The 15,446-nt window shown below is 37.6% G+C and overlaps 1 protein-coding gene across 1 annotated transcript; it reads right to left on the bottom strand.

Moving 5' to 3' along the window:
- Positions 1-148: 148 nt before the first annotated feature.
- Positions 149-15,446, bottom strand: LOC141365319 (kelch domain-containing protein 2-like). The gene is made up of 13 exons (XM_073869527.1): positions 15,282-15,446; positions 15,015-15,191; positions 14,607-14,712; positions 11,554-11,664; positions 9,699-9,809; positions 9,153-9,333; positions 6,775-6,897; positions 4,141-4,328; positions 3,670-3,866; positions 2,157-2,248; positions 2,002-2,056; positions 1,284-1,381; positions 149-677 (listed from the first exon to the last, which is right to left on the bottom strand). The coding sequence occupies exons 1-13, from the start codon at positions 15,341-15,343 to the stop codon at positions 442-444; spliced, it is 1,737 nt and encodes a 578-aa protein (XP_073725628.1). The 5' UTR covers positions 15,344-15,446; the 3' UTR covers positions 149-441.

Raw genomic sequence — 15,446 nt, 5'->3', positions numbered from 1 at the left:
AAAGATTGTAATTGCTTCTTGCAAGATTTCAGAGATTTATAAACAAGAGACCAAGACATAAGCTGTACATCCTCGTGACTTTAAGGAAATTGTGCGCATATGACGTAACTACATAAAAAGTGGAAAAAAATGCAAACGTGAAAACATGTAAAATGCGTGCAAAGTCAGAAAAACATTTATTGCACAAAAATACAATGGATCTCTGAATCTCTAAATGTACTAAATACAAATCTGAATTAAATGAAAGTGAAAATTTAAGGGAATTAATATAAAAACAGTAGCTGTAAAACAGCTGTTCATGCTAAAAGTGCAATAATGCAATCTTAAAAAAAAGACAAAGATAAGTGCTTTTGGCATTCCAGTTTTTCTATTAAGTTGCCAAGTTTAATATCATACCATATTCAGGTTAAAAAAATAAAACAGTCCTGTTTGTTTCTGACCCTAAATAGGGAGTTCAAATGTGCATTTGACAGTGTCATTGTAAAATGTCCCAGAACAGTCTGATCCTCCAAATAATAGAATGGTGCACTGATGGGACAGGCTGGTATGACGCCGGTTCCTTACGTTCTTCTGGTCTAAAGATAAACCCTTTGTACATCCCAAGCTAATCAGACTATGTCCTGCTCGAGGCTTCGAGCACAGCCAAGGGGACACCACTGATGTCCATGTGTTAGTGTCTGGAAAAAAAAATGTACCATCAAATCATAATTGGGATTTCATGGCTTTTAGTCCATATCAGTTAACTTTGAGGCCATCAGTATGCTAAAATACTCAAAATGAAAAGGAGTTAACAAATGGATATATATAGCTGCGTTTCCATTACCCTTCCAATTGCGGCAGTTGAAAAGTACAAGGGGGCCGAATACTTTCGCAAGGCACTGTATTGGTTGGATTGGATATGTTTGGATGGAGGATAAGACGGAAAAGGTCTGTTCGACTTCATGTGGCGTCACAAGAACTGATAAGCACATGACATCAAAATACTGCGGGAGTCAGGAGTCAAATGCTCTATATCCTTTCAAATCGCTCTCACTGTATTTTAACGTCAAACACACCTGTCGCCAGATTTTAAATTAAGTCGGATAGCATTGGTTATGGAAACAGCGTCATTTCACAAGTATTTTGTCGACATTTACAAAATAATGCTAATGTTTTGTGTAGTTTCTTCCACAGTAAACAACATACACTTTAAAAAAAAACATTTGAATATGGCGTTTAAACCATTTCATTTTTAACATTAGATGTTATAATAACAAAAACGGAATGGAAACAGAATGACTGACCTATGTTAAAGAGATGAAGGTCCTGTAAGACCCCTATAGCACTGCAGCCTCCGCTGATCAGCACCCTGTTGTCAGACACGGGCATAGCAGCATGAAACCTGCCCACCATACAGAAAATTATAAATAAAATTCACCTCCACACGTACTGTATAGTCTATATGTTCTTTTGATGGAATAAAACAATGTGTGGAACAAGTCTGCCTGTATTTTATGATTAAGATCATTTTGATTTACTTGATGGCTTAAATTCCATATGAGTTTCTTTTCAAAAACATTGTAGTAAAACTTGACATTTCATGCTATATTTTAAATAATATTTATTTATATTTCTCTAGTAATATGCAGTGAGTTTAAAGATCAATAATAAGAGACTGTATCACGTTTAATGTTAACCATCTTAAAGGGATAGTTCATCTAAAAATGACAATTTTGTCATCATTAATTTACAGCTTAACACCAAGAAAGATATTTTAGCAGTTTTGGAGAAGCATTAACTTCCATAGTACTTTTCCTACTATGAAAATCAGTGGTGCTCCTGCTTCCTGCTTGACAAATAACTTCCTTTGTGTTCAGCAAAACAAAGAAATGTATGCAGGTTTGGATCAACTTGAGGGCAAGTAAATGATGACAGAATATTTGGGTGAACTCTCCCTTTAAACACTGACCATATTAATGTTGCCAAAAAAATTATACCCCAAAAACTCTACCCAAATCTTACCCACGGGCCAGTGGTGGCAAGTTTTCGTACTTGACTGCAGTATATTCCATGAAACCTTTCTCAGAAAAATACAAATAACAATCCGTTAAATACAAACAGACACAATAAACAAAGAATTTTAGCAAATGAGGTCATGCATGTGCTTTGGGTCATACCAAGATCCAGAATATGAAGGTCATTAAGGTAAGCTGCAGTATTTCCCCCACCAAAAATGATCAGTTTGTTAGACAGCAGTGTGGTGGAGTGCCTGTCATAAACATAAGATATAAGCTAACATATGAAGCAATACCAAGGTGACACAATTGCATTGTGCTTAACCAGTAAACTATAGGAAAACTATTTACTTAAAAGTAATTTACTTAAAAAGTAAATTATAAATAAACATACTGTCATGTTGAGAATTATTAGCACCCTTGGTAAATATGAACAAAGAACTGTGTAAACATCCATTTGCATTGTTAATATTTTCGATCTTTTGAGTAGAAATGCCTTTTTTTCACAAATGTCACTTTTATAATTGTATTATTTTATAAGAACTTTCGCTGCAAGACCGTCTAACAAAATGCAAGGTCTCCACTTTTAAAGTTTCAGTCACTCTTCACTGGCTTTCTGAATAAATGTAAAAGGCAAAAATATACAAAATATACAAAAAATATTCTGTAAACCTCCTTTTAACCGGGTAAAAAACTTTGCACATTGACGTAAACGTGCCTTTGTCTTCAGTGCACTTAGCTGAAAAATCATTATGTCGTTTAACAGACTCTGCCAACAAATCTGTATTTCAGAATGGAATGAGACCGGGATTAAGTGAAATTTTGCAGTGAATTTTTGCAAAAGTTTTGAACATATAAACATATAGGTGAGGTTTCCGGGACAGGGATTAGACTAGTCCTAGACCAAAAATGTTTGTAAGAGCTGAAAACAACTTGTACTGATATAATAAAATACATCAGTGCCCTTTGTTTTGCCTCAAAACTCATACAGGTAATGTTCTAAGTAAAGCATGTTTGTTGATACTTCCTAATTAAACTAAGGCCTAGTCCTGGTTTAAGCTAATTCCCGTCTGGGAAACCACTCCATAATGCGTGCTTAACAGTTGTGTCAAGTACTAAAGTACAAATACTTCATTACCTTACTTAAGTAGAAATTATGGGTATCTATACTTTATTGGAGTAATTATTTTACAGATGACTTTTTACCCCTTACTTTCCCCTACCCCTTCGACATTTTCAAGAAATTATCTGTACTTTCTACTTTCTAAAAACTATCCAGATCGTGCCATCCAGATAGAGTGAATTTGATTGTGGTTGGATGAGAAGCATAAATATATACCATTCCGACACCCTATTGGTTTGTAAGCAATCCATTGCACCTGAACATGAAACAAATCACACTCCGGCAAGGAGGACATAGCCAGTGTTGTGGTCGTTACTCAAAAAATAATATATTTCTTTAAAGTAATTATTTCTTCACTACTGGCTCATTTATCAAACGGGTGCTTTCTCTTCGCTCCCCACAAATTAAGATTGTTCGGGAAAAAGACGCTTGAATGAATTTGCGGTTTGCATCTGAGCTCTTCAAATGAATACCTTTATTAAGTTACTTTTACTTTGGTGATTATATATATAATTTTTTACACATGAATGAAAGGTTCAAAGAAGTACTTACCCAAACCTGGGTAAAGGACGATCACCCTCCACAATTGGTTGATACCACAGACCGTGTTCAGGGTTAAAGATGTATAATGCATTACTGCAAATCTTCCCTTCAGGACATTTGCTGGGTAGTACCCCTCCAAATACATACAGCTCACTCTTATAAACATTGGCACTGTGATATGCCAGAGATGGTATATTTCCTTTCGCCTGTTCATTATTGAAAATTTAAACAAGTAGAAACTGTTATAATATGTTAAAAAATGGTGCTTAATAGCACTAAAAGTGGTTCACAGACTCGTAATCATAGGAGAACCATTTTAAATGCTAAACCACACCCATGTTAAACTTGTGTAGCACCTGTTCAAAACATTTAGTCATGCTGTAAAATCAATGTAAATGCTCCAAACATAAATCATAACAGTATCTGGATTACTGTTGTCAAATAAAGGTATAAAAATCATCATTACAATGTTTCACCCACATGTACAAGCTTCCATTTCCATGTTATGGTGTCCAGTACATAAATATCACTGTAGCGCTGGCCATCTCTCAAACCTCCATACACATAGACAACTTTGGATTCCGGATCAAAGGTTGCCGAGTGTCCTCGAGAGCTAGGTGGATTGACCCCAGATGTTGAAGTATCCATGGGAAACCAGAAATCACTATCTGAGGAGAGTTAAATAGCATAAATTATATTAAAGGTATACTGCATGTAATCTACACTCACCTAAAGGATTATTAGGAACACGCGTTTAATTTCTCAATGCAATTATCTGGTCGACCAGTCGCATGGCAGTTGCTTCAATGCATTTAGGGGTGTGGTCCTGGTCAATGCAATCTCCTGAACTCCAGGCTGAATGTCGGAATGGGGAAGAAAGGTGACTTAAGCAATTTTGAGCGTGGCATGGTTGTTGGTGCCAGACGGGCCAGTCTGAGTATTTCACAATCTGGTCAGTTACTGGGATTTTCACCCACAACCGTTTCTAGGGTTTACAAAGAATGGTGTGAAAAGGGAAAACATCCGTAATGCGGCAGTACTGTGGGCGAAAATGCCATGTTGATGCTAGAGGTCAGATTAGAATGGGCCGACTGATTTGAGCTGATAGAAGAGCAACTTTGACTGAAATAACCACTCGTTACAACCGAGCAGCAAAGCATTTGTGAAGCCACAACACGCACAACCTAGAGGCGGATGGGCTACAACAGCAGAAGACCCCACCGGGTACCACTCATCTCCACTACAAATAGGAAAAATAGGCTACAAGTTGCACAGGCTCACCAAAATTGGACAGAACATGGATCCATCATGCCTTGTTACCACTTTGTAGCCTGGTGGTGGTGGTGTAATGGTGTGGGGGGGATGTTTTCTTGGCACACTTTAGGGTCCTTAGTGCCAATTGGGCATCGTTTAAATGCCACGGCCTACCTGAGCATCGTTTCTGACCATGTCCATCACTTTATGACAACCATGTACCCATCCTCTGATGGCTACTTCCAGCAGGATAATGCACCATGTCACAAAGCTTGAATAATTTCAAATTGGTTTCTTGAACATGACAATGAGTTCACTGTACTAAAATGGCCCCCACAGTCATCAGATCTTAACCCAATAGAGCATCTTTGGGATGTGGTGGAACCAGAGCTTTGTGCCCTGGATGTGCATCCCACAAATCTCCATCAACTGCAAGATGCTATCCCAGGGCTATTCAATTGGCGGCCCGCGGGCCAAACCCGGCCCCCAAGGTAATTTGATCCGGCCCTTTATGTAGTCTGTAAAAAAAGACATCTCTAAAATAAATTTAGTAAGTTAGACAACGGGCCGTACAGTTACCAGTTGATGCGCGTGCGTCTGTTTCATGCAGCATGAGCTGCAGAGCGCGAGTCACGTGACTGGTGCGAGCTGCTGTGTCACGTGATTATATTCGGGCTTTTGTCCACAAGTTCAAAGCGATTGCCTCCCCCGCTCGCACCCGCGTCTCAAGACGCGATAGGTGACAGACAGTGGTGAGTTAAGAGACCGGACTCTATGGTTGTTTTAACTTTGTTTGTTGTATTTTCAGCTTAAAACACTGCCTTTTCCGACAATTGTTGTCTGATATGTTTATGCTTATCCACAATGACATTAACGTTAGATAAAGGAAACTCGTTGAAACGATTTTGTGAACTAGACAAAAAGATCCTGGCGTTTCTCCAAAATTCAAAGCAGACAAAGGCTCAAATATTATGCGAGTCATCGTTCTCACACAAGAATGCAATTAAAACGAGTATAATCGCCCATCGCTCACAGCACCTGCACCACTGTATGCGTATCGTGCTGACAAACATACACCTGATTTTACTGCTCTTTCGAAATCTAAAAACATATTCTGTTTATTAGAAGGTAGCCTACTGTTTGCCAATTATTAAGATGGCTGTTGTAGTTTAAATAGGGCTACTGTAATAATTAGCTTTTGACAAAAAAACAGCATAAACAATTATGTTTCATATTATAAACTTTTTTGTTATGTGCACTGAAGTGAGTAAATGAGTTAAATTCTCAAGTGTGATATGGATCTTAGTTACCTATTTAAATGTAGAATAAAGCTTACTTGGGCATCTTACAATGACTTATGTTGTTATGCAATTTTAAAATACAACACATGAACATGTCTGGATGTAGAAAAAGCCTACTTTGACATCTAACAATGCACTAATGTTGTTGAATGCAGTTTCAAAATACAACATGAATGTTTAAATGTAGAAAAAATTAGTCATCATCACTGTTATATCTCCGGCCCCTCATTTAAGATACTTTTTATGAACTGGCCCCCACGACAAACTAATTGAATAGCCCTGTGCTATCCTATCAGTATGGGCCAACATTTCTAAAGAATGCTTTCAGCACCTTGTTGAATCAATGCCACATAGAATTAAGGCAGTTCTGAATGTGAAAGGGGGTCAAACACAGTATTAGTATGGTGTTCCTAATAATCCTTTAGGTGAGTGTATATACATGCAGTTTTGTTTGTTCATCTACTACCACGTTTTTATCCATTTTAGACAGACCACATCAATCTTAAAAAAATAGATTTTGCATATAGGTATATAAAAGGTATAGATTGACCTCACGTACCAATCTCTAATTTCCATAGAGAGTCTTTACAACTGGCCTCGTCATCAGTCCCTCCTCCAATCAGAATGGCTGTGTCAGGATCACTCAAACACATTGCATGTCTCCATCGTTTTGATGGACAATCTAAGTTAAATATGAAAAAATAACAAGTAAGAGTGGAAAATTGCCACCACAATGTTATATTTTAACTAATAAATCTAAGGTTTCTCCATATTTTTTATATGTTTGCATCGCATCAGCAACACGCTCAAACTGATTTTGCCAAGTGGTTGATGTCCTCAGGACAACACATTGTGTTGACCCAAGGACAACATTTTTCTAAATAAAACCTAAACCTACCCCAAACCCCAACCCTAACCAAACCCTAAAATCAGAGGGACATAATTAAAAAACAATGGTCTAGAAACAGCTAATCTTGGTTGTAAGCTTAAACTTAAAACAAACTATAATCTTATTTCTGAAATCTGGTTGATTGAAATGTTGTTCCAGGGTCAACATAATGTTGGCTTGAGGACATCAACCACTTGGCAAAATCAGGAGAGCCTCAGCAACACAAGGTCATCATGGGTTTGATTCCCAAGAAACACACACCGATTAAGTTCGATTTAAGGCTTAACTAAAGCCAGACTAAGCATTAGTTAAATTAAGATGTTTAAGCATCTTTTTATGAGCAATCCTTAAAAAAGACAAGCTATCTTGGGACAAATAAATGGCTCATAAATGGCATATTTTAAGATCTGTCAGTGAAAGTTATTTAAGGTTGAGATGGCTCAAACATGAAACCGGGGTAAAATGTATAGTCTTAATACAATGCAAGTTGCTTCAGATAAAGCATCTACCAATTGAATAGATGTAAATGTTACTCTAGGATAAAGATGTGTCTATAAAGATGTGGAACTATATTTTATGGCGTAATAGCACTTTTGGGAGTACTTCGACTCGGCGCAGTAACACCTTCCCTCTCCCCTTATGAGAGTGAGAAGGGGAGCGGACTTTTCAGGCGAGTCGAAGTACTCCCAAAAGAGCTATTACGCCATAAAATATAGTTCCTCTTTTAAATCCGCTTAGAAAAGCGCTACGTTTTATTTTGTACCACCAAACTTGCTCGTATAACTACTCGTCTTAAATAGGAAAAACGTTGATGTGTTTGGTCACTTCAACTTTATCTCTGTTTGGTACCATTGAATGAATGGGGCTAAACTAAATGCTATCGAAGCGTCGCAGCGCGCTCAAGCACTTACGTGCACGCACACAGATGATAGAGGGATGTATCAACAATTCTTAGTTAAGGTAATAACATATTTTAATATTGAAAATGAGTAGACTATTCCTTTTATAAAATGTGAAAGTATGTTATACAGTATTTAAAGGGAAATTCCGCCCTAAAACGGAATTTAGGGTGTTTTTTCGTTGTTAACGAGTCAAACTTTCATTTAAAAGCATATTTATGACTGAAGAGCAACATTTAAGATATTTAAGATGTTCGTTTTCTGGTAAACTGGCCTTTGAATGGGAGTGAATAGGGCATGTCGCATGAGTGCACAAAATCTCTATTTTTACAACACTAAGAAGGCTCGACACAACGTGATACTTTACTCGAAGTATCACGTAGGTCTCTACACATGAACGCGAGCATTGAGAACATTGTTTGTGTACACAGATTTTAGTAAAAGCGAAAAGTTTGGAACAACTTACCGTGCTGTTAAACTGCGTCCCGCCGCCATCTTGCCAGTCATGAGCAATCGATCTCAGAATGCGACATAAGGAGGAAGGAGAGTAAAGATGGATAGCTCCTAAAGCATAGTTCCATATAAATGCACGGATAATTTGTTGTTTTGTCTCAAGTGAAAAACAATATTGACCCTGTAGTTGAAAAAGTAGCGTCCTATGGAGTCCATTCAATCGCATTCTGAAATCGATTGCTCATGACTGGCAATATGGCGGCGGGACGCAGTTTAACAGCACGGTAAGTTGTTCCAAACTTTTCGCTTTTACTAAAATCTGTGTACACAAACAATGTTCTCAATGCTCGCGTTCATGTGTAGAGACCCACGTGATACTTCGAGTAAAGTATCACGTTGTGTCGAGCCTTCTTAGTGTTGTAAAAATAGAGATTTTGTGCACTCATGCGACATGCCCTATTCACTCCCATTCAAAGGCCAGTTTACCAGAAAACGAACATCTTAAATATCTTAAATGTTGCTCTCCAGTCACAAATATGCTTCTAAATGAAAGCCCGACTCGCCAACAACGAAAAAACACCCCAAACTCCGTTTTAGGGCGGAATTTCCCTTTAATTAATAAATTAAGAGTGAATTTGCATCTATGATAAATTAAGCATATGTAAACTTCATCTGCACGAAGAAATGAGCATTTACCAGCCCTGTAACTCTTCACACGTTTGATGGCAGTCTCCTCCTCAAAATCTACTGCAGGCATTTTACACAGCTTGCGCTTTTTGGGGCTCGAAATTCGCCTTGGATCCTGAATGCTTCCAAGTTCTTCAGAACTCCAAATGCATTCCTTCATCCCTATAACTGTGCGTCTCGGAGTTTTATCCTTCAAAAACCAATAAACAGAGAACTTGAGACACAACCGAGAGAAGATGATCTATAGAGGTTTGATAAACAGTATTTGCTTAAAGGAATAGATCACCCAAAAATAAAAAAGCTGTCATTATTTAACCCATGTTGTTTTAAACCACTATGAGTTTGTTTATTCTGTTAAACACAAAACAAGATATTTAACAAATGATTGTATGCACAGAGTTGACACCACCCACTGACTTCCACAGTAGAGTTCTTACAATGGAAGTCAAAGAAACTCATACAGGTAGAACAAGATGAGGGTTAGTAAATAATGACAGAATTGTAATTCTTGGGTGAACTATCCCTTTAAGATCTAGTTGGTTAATGACTCCTTACCAATGGCCACACACCATGAATATTGGACAATGTGCTATCCTGCATATCCACTTTGCCTTTTTCCATCTCTGCACCGCTGACGCTTCCCTCAGGAGGTGATCTTTGAGTAATCTTCATAGAGATGTAGGGTAGTTGTCTTAGTGCATAACAAATGTTTCTTATTTAAACTGTCCTCTACTTAAAGGAGTTGGATGTAAGATTTTGACTGTACTAAATCAAAAATACTATAATATTTTTGATTTTGTAGACATTTAGGAAACACGCTACTGCAAGTTCACATATCTGTTTCTCTGAAAAGCAATGTTGTAGCCAGTTATTCTTTTTTTTTTTTTTTAAATAGGATGGCTAGAGCCTTCTATATTTGTCTGGTATTATTGCTTCTGGTTTTTGCATTTTAATTCACAAAAATCCTACAAAGTATGTTTGTCTCCCCAAGACTCTTGTCCTTTTTCACATCCATAAAACATATTAGCCTGATCTAAAATATAAAACTTGTTTTGTAGACTGATATTTTTGATGTCTGGACTTTATTATCATGTGTTTGGGAAAATATAAAGAGATGGTTCAATATATTTCTAATAAATACATACATGTATATCAAGGTTTGACTCAAAAATCAGTTGACTTACTGTAGCAACCTTTGGTCGCATTAAATGCACTTTTTGTGTCCTTCAAAAGTTTGCATGGTCTTTACTTCAAACTCTGGCATTAACTTCTGGTTGTATTGACACAGAATGACACAGCAGCTCAGACCAGCATAAATCACACTGGTACAGGCTGGTATGGTGCTGGTTTAACTGGTGGCCCATCGGTTCTCCAACATAGTCTTTTTAGACAAGAAAGTCTTGCAGGTTTAGATAGGCAGAAAGTGTGTTGAGTTTTCACCTCTCCATTAGGAGAGGAAAAGACACTATAGACCTGCGGGTAAGGTCGACTATCTCTCAGACTTTTCCATTCAGATAGGGGATCCCCGAATTTGGCAAATTAGGCAGGCAGGAAATGTAAAATCATTAGTAAATCTTTTAACTCTCAAAGGGTCCTTGGGGTCTATATGACCCCAAACGACATTTCATTGGTTAAAAAAAATGTTCCATTCATCTCAGAGATATAAAACTTTGTGACTTTTCCTAAATAATCTATCTTTACATACACCAAAAAACTGGGCTTGATTCGGTTGTTCTAAAGGTATGTAAAAAAATGTCATTAATCTGTCCCTTTGGGGTCAATATGACCCCAATTGAAAGTGAATGTTTTTTTTCCATTTATCAAAAAATAAATATCAATAAATCCAGCATAAATCTAAAAATTTATAAAAAAAAAAATTCAACACTTAACACCTAGATCAATATCTAAAAACAATTTAAATAAAATTTAGATCATAATTTATGTGAATTTTCATTAAAATTCTATATTTTTCAGGCAAGCCAACAGTGTAGTTGAGGAATTTAGTCGTAAACAGGTACAAAAGTAATTCTTATTTATAAAATAAAGCTGTGTTTTGAGAGATTTGAAGTAAACAAAAAAGTATTTATTATTTGTATTATTGAAAATGTATAGTTTTTCTTACAATTATGCTTTCAATTTTGGGGTCATATAGACCCCAAGGGCCAGAAGTGTAAACAGAAAATGAGGAGCGTTTGAGGGTTAATTGTTATTTTAAATTCTTATGTATCTTTGCTTTTATTGTGATTTTATGGTGTATGAAAGGTGCAATACAAAAAACTTGCCTTGCCTAGTTAAGAACCATCATAAAACCAGGGGAACAGTGTCCAAAACCCAGAACAACTCTTTTTGTAAATCGGTTTGAAATCCATTTGATATTCCCAACACGAACAACTTAATTAAGATAACTCACATCATGACTCTCTCCGCTGCTAAGAAGAGTGCTGGATGGATTGGACGAGTGGTTCAGCAAAAGCTGTTTTCTTGTCACCCGTGGAGTGCTGCTGACAAAACTGGCTCTCACCTACAATGAAGATAGTTGAACATTACATGGGTGATTAGTGATTTATATAATTGCAAGTACATTTGGTGTCCAAGTCATTATGGTTTTCTGCTTTTTTCAAATGGTAGTTTTTTGGAAAGTAATGCACACCTGTGGTGTAACCCGTTTCGCATCGTGCCACATTAACACCTTAATTGACCCGTCGTCAATTATTGCGTAACCAAATAAGTGTGTTGACAGTCATGCACGTGTGTGTGTGTGTGTGTGTGTGTGTGTGTGTGTGTGTGTGTGTGTGTGTGTGTGTGTGTGTGTGAAAGAGAGAGAGAGAGAGAGTGTGAGAGAGATTCTCCGTGCATGACTGCCAAATCTGTCAACACTGTTTTTCTACATTGGTCACATAATTTCACACTGACTATTTTAGAAAAATCATTATTTCAGCTATACAAGGCACTTTTCATCAAGAAATATTATAGAGACAGAGCGCTGTTATGCAAATTTGAAAACCACGCTCACCGGGGGGAAACAATCCAACCGTCTCCATTGACTTTGGATTGCGAGAGGCCCCCTCCTTGTCATTTCTGGCTTATAACAAAAACAGAATAATGCCTAAAAGCTGCTGTGTGACAGGATGTACAGCTAACAAGCCAAAAAACCCAGAAATACGTTTTTATAAGCCGTTGAGCCGTAAAACTCAACCTTTAAGGAGAAAAAAGTGGATCGCCGACTACGTTTCCCCCTAGTGGGCCCAGTTCTACTAATAGTAGTACAACCCCAAATCAGAAAAAGTTGGGACACTGTAGAAATTGTGAGTAAAAAAGGAATGGAATAAATTTACTAATCTCATAAACTTATGTTATATATATTTTATTGTAAATAAAATATATCAAATGTTGAAAGTGAGACATTTTGAAATGTCATGCCAAATATTGGCTCATTTTGGATTTCATGAGAGCTACACATTCCAAAAAAGTTGGGACAGGTAGTAATAGGAGGCCAGAAAATTTAAATGTACATAAGGAACAGCTTAAGGACTAATTTGCAACTTATTAGGTCAATGGGCAACATGATTGGGTATAAAAAAGCCTGTCAGAGTGGCAGTCTCTCTCAGATAAATAGTTTTCTGAGTTTCTCAGAGAAAAATTGCAAAGAGTTTGAAGTTATCATCATCTACAGTGCACAATATCATCCAAAGATTCAGAGAATCTGGAATAATCTCTGTGCGTAGGGGTCAAGGCTGGAAAATACTTGATGCCCATGATCTTCGGGCCCTTAGACAGCACTGCATCATATACAGGAATGCTACTGTAATGGAAATCATAACATGGGCTCTGGAATACTTCCAGAAAACATTGTCGTAAACACAATCCACCATGCCATTCGCCGTTGCTGGCTTAAACTCTATAGGTCAAAAAAGAAGCCATATCTAAACATGATCCAGAAGCACAAGCGTTTTCTCTGGGCCAAAGCTCATTTAAAATAGACTTTGGCAAAGTGGAAAACTGTTCTGTGGTCAGACGAATCAAAATTTGAAGTTCTTTTTGGAAAACTGGGATGCCATTTCATCCGGACTAAAGAGGACAAGGACAACCCAAGTTGTTATTAGGGCTCATTTCAGAAGCCTGCATCTCTGATGGTTTGGGGTTGCATGAGTGCGTGTGGCACGGGCAGCTTACACATCTGGAAAGGCACCATCAATGCTGAAAGGTTTATCCAAGTTTTAGAGCCACATATGCTCCCATTCAGAAGTCGTCTCTTTCAGGGAAGACCTTGCATTTTCCAACATGACAATGCCAGACCACATACTGCATCAATTACAACGTCAAGACTGCGTAGAAGAGGATCTGAGTACTGAAATGGCCAGCCTGCAGTCCAGATCTTTCACCCATAGAAAACATTTGGCAAATCATTAAGAGGAAGATGCGACAAAGAAGACCCAAGACAGTTGAGGAACTAGAAGCCTGTATTAGACAAGAACATTCCTATTCCTAAACATTGGTCCTCCTCCAGCTGTTCCTTTTATGTACATTTAAATTTTCCAGCCTCTAATTGCTACCTGTCCCAACTTTTTTTTGGAATGTGTTGCTCTCATGAAATTCAAAATGAGCCAATATTTGGCATGACATTTCAAAATGTCTCATTTTCTACATTTGATATGTTATCTATATTCTATTGTGAATAAAATATAAGTTTGAGATTTGTAAATTATTCCATTCCTTTTTTACTCACAATTTCTACAGTGTCCCAACTTTGCCCGTTTCCACTTTTGTGTCTTTAAATGGTGTTTTTTTTTTTGGGGTCGACAGCTTATAAAAACTTATTTCTGGGTTTTTTGGCTTCTTAGCTGTACACCTTGTCACACAGCAGCTTTTAGGCATTATTCTGTTTTTTTTGTTATAAGCGAGAAATGACAAGGAGGGAGCCTCTCCAATACAAAGTCAATGGAGAAGGATGGATTGCCCCCCCCCCCCCCCCGGTGGGCGTGGCTTTTAGGTTATGATGCACTGCGCTCTGTCTCTGTATTGTTATGGCCTGTAAAATCTTGCAATCCATGACAATAAGCACCAAATTTATACAATAATTAAAAATCGAACCACTGGAAAAAGCTGAAAAAAACAAGCGACTTTGGACACTAAGGGGCGGTTTCCCGGACAGGGATTAAACTAGTCCTAGACTAAAATAAATGTAAGAGCTGTTCAAACGGAAAACAACTTGCACTTACAGATCTTAAAATAAATCAGTGCCCTTTGTTTTACCTCAAAATGCACATAAGTAATGTTTTTAGTACTGTATGTGTCTTAAAACTAGTTATATTTCCCAATTAAACTCAGGTCTAGTCCTGGTTTAAGCTAATCCCTGTCCGGGAAACCACCCCAAAATGTACCTGCAATTATAAATACAGTTTGGCAAAAGCTAATTACTAAGAAGAAAATGTGCAATAAGTTCATTTGCATCATAATAAATACCTGTCCATTAATGCTAAGCACTAATTTGGCATAAACTCCTCTTCTTCCTCTGTGTGTGGCTTCAGCAAGAAGCTCAGGAGTCCACATTCCTTGCCAAATTAGACACCTTTAACACATTAAAGTTCCCAGACAGGTCAGAAATAAAATAAAACTATGTTTAAATACAGTTTGAGGGTTATTGAGTGCTAATTGCATTGCGTTGGCCAGACAAAGGCGTATGACTATGTAAATCTAGACTTGGTCTAACGTTCAATTAATCTCAAATATTATTTGACAAATAAAGCATTAATAGAGTTTAGGGTACATCAAAAGCGTAATTTGGTGACTTTGTTAAAGTATCATCGTAAAAACCCAGGCATGCTACCAGTAACAGGTAAGGGTAAACGGTTACTTCCTCGTTTGTCTTACCTAGAATGAGGTGAAAGAGACCCGATGATCTGTGATTTCACCTCATGCCCCAGCTGAACCTCCACAGATATATCAGTATCACTGGAGAAGGATGACCAGTCGCCTAAAGCAAACACTATCAGCTGCTTCGGTAAAGGCAACGGCATCTGAACTTGGTACATCATGCGGTTCACATGTCTAAACGGGGTACATTAGGGAAACAAACAGCTGTTTGATAAATACTTAAACGTGAAATGATCGACTGCTCGCTACAGTAACTAGAACTACCGTATAAATTGCCGAGGTGCTTCACGCAAGGACCAAATGGCATAAAAGTTGATTTTAGCCATGCTGTTGTGGTCTTAAGGGTTCAGTCTCCTCCAGTGTAACGTTAGTACTTGTGTTCAGGCCTGCAGCAGACTGCACACCTGTCACAACCCATCACATTTATCA

Source organism: Misgurnus anguillicaudatus, chromosome 7, assembly GCF_027580225.2.
Source record: "Misgurnus anguillicaudatus chromosome 7, ASM2758022v2, whole genome shotgun sequence".
Taxonomy (NCBI): Eukaryota; Metazoa; Chordata; class Actinopteri; order Cypriniformes; family Cobitidae; genus Misgurnus; species Misgurnus anguillicaudatus.
This window is presented reverse-complemented; position numbering and strand designations above follow the sequence as displayed.

What these genes read in the sequence shown, in the direction of transcription:
- LOC141365319 (XM_073869527.1), bottom strand. Translation starts at nt 15,343, where the DNA reads ATGGCTAAAATCAACTTTTATGCCATTTGGTCCTTGCGTGAAGCACCT. An exon ending in CCTTCATATTCTGGATCTTG is followed by an intron (nt 2,057 to 2,156) that starts GTATGACCCAAA and finishes TTTCTGAGAAAG; the next exon opens with GTTTCATGGAATATACTGCA. An exon ending in CCTTCATCTCTTTAACATAG is followed by an intron (nt 678 to 1,283) that starts GTCAGTCATTCT and finishes TTTTTTTTCCAG; the next exon opens with ACACTAACACATGGACATCA.